General features: G+C 54.3%; 1 protein-coding gene across 1 annotated transcript; it reads left to right on the forward strand.

Moving 5' to 3' along the window:
- Positions 1-447: 447 nt before the first annotated feature.
- Positions 448-786, forward strand: LOC131570331 (zinc finger protein 514-like). Its single transcript, XM_058822683.1, has one exon. The coding sequence runs from the start codon at positions 448-450 to the stop codon at positions 784-786; it is 339 nt and encodes a 112-aa protein (XP_058678666.1).
- The last annotated feature ends 469 nt before the right edge of the window (positions 787-1,255 follow it).

Genomic DNA, 1,255 nt, shown 5'->3' on the forward strand with positions numbered 1-1,255 from the left:
GGAAGAGGAAGATGCCCCAGGACACCCAGGCAGGTGAGGAGGAAGTCAGTGCCCCTTTCCCCCTCTCTCCTGCTCAATGTCCCAGCCCAGCACAGCCCCTGGCTGCAGGACAACCCTGCTGCCAACGCTGTCCTGCTGGGGATGCACTGGGGGGATCTCGTTCCCCTTCCCTCTGGCACGGAGGCAAATCCCATCCTCTCCTTGTCCTTCCTTTCCCAGGGAAGGAGCTGAGGATGGAGACCAGGGAGGAAAAATCCCCACAGAACTTTGTGGAAGAGGCTGGTTTGGGTGACTCCAGGGCACAGGAATCCAATGGGGAAGAAAACCCTCAGAGATCCCACAGGAGGAGGGGCTGCAAACCCAGCCCAGGGTGCTCTGAGGAGGAAAGACCCACCCTGGGCCGGGAAGGCGGTTGGAGCTTCAGCCAGAGCTCAGAGCTGGTGGCCCATGAGCAGCTTCATGACAGCGAGAGGCCCTATGAGTGCTTGGAGTGTGGGAAGAGCTTCAGGAAGAGATTCAACCTCATCTGCCACCAGAGGATCCACACTAGGGAACATCCCTAGGTGCTTGGAATGTGGGATGAGCTTCAGCCACAGGTCCGACCTGGTTGTCCACCAGAGGTTCCACACTGGGGAGAGGCCCTATGAGTGTCCCAAGTGTCAGAAGACGTTTCACACCAGCACCCACCTTCTTGTACATGAGCAGATTCACACCCAGGAGAGGCCCTTCTGCCCTGACTGTGGGATGGGCTTCAGGCACAACTCCACCCTCGTCACCCACCGGTGACGCCCTACGAGTGTCCCCACTGTGGGAAGAGCTTCTCAGACTGCTCATTCTTTACCTGACACCAACAGAGGCACCGGTAAGGGAAGCCCTGTGGGTGCCCCAGCTGCAGGAGGAGCTTCATCCCCCATGGGATGACCCATGTTGGTCAGAGCCCTGGCGATCCACATTCCCTGTGATCCATGTTTGGAAGACACTAGGCTGGTTATTCTTTTGTTTTGGCCCTAATTTTCTTAGGATTCTTCTTCATCCTTTTAAACCAGAGAAAATTGAGGTAAAAATCAATAAATTCGTCAAAGGTATCTGAATCCTCACTTTTTACTTGTGTTTCAGGGAAATCTGGGATTCAGGGAAATAATTGGGAAAATTTGGTGGATTTGGGGGTATTTGGTTTAGTTTTCTCCCTCTCTAGGCACTCAAAGAGACAAGAGGGTCCAATCTCTCACCTCAATGCCACTGAAACTACTCACTC

Source organism: Ammospiza caudacuta, chromosome 34 (genome assembly GCF_027887145.1).
Source record: "Ammospiza caudacuta isolate bAmmCau1 chromosome 34, bAmmCau1.pri, whole genome shotgun sequence".
Lineage (NCBI taxonomy): Eukaryota > Metazoa > Chordata > Aves > Passeriformes > Passerellidae > Ammospiza > Ammospiza caudacuta.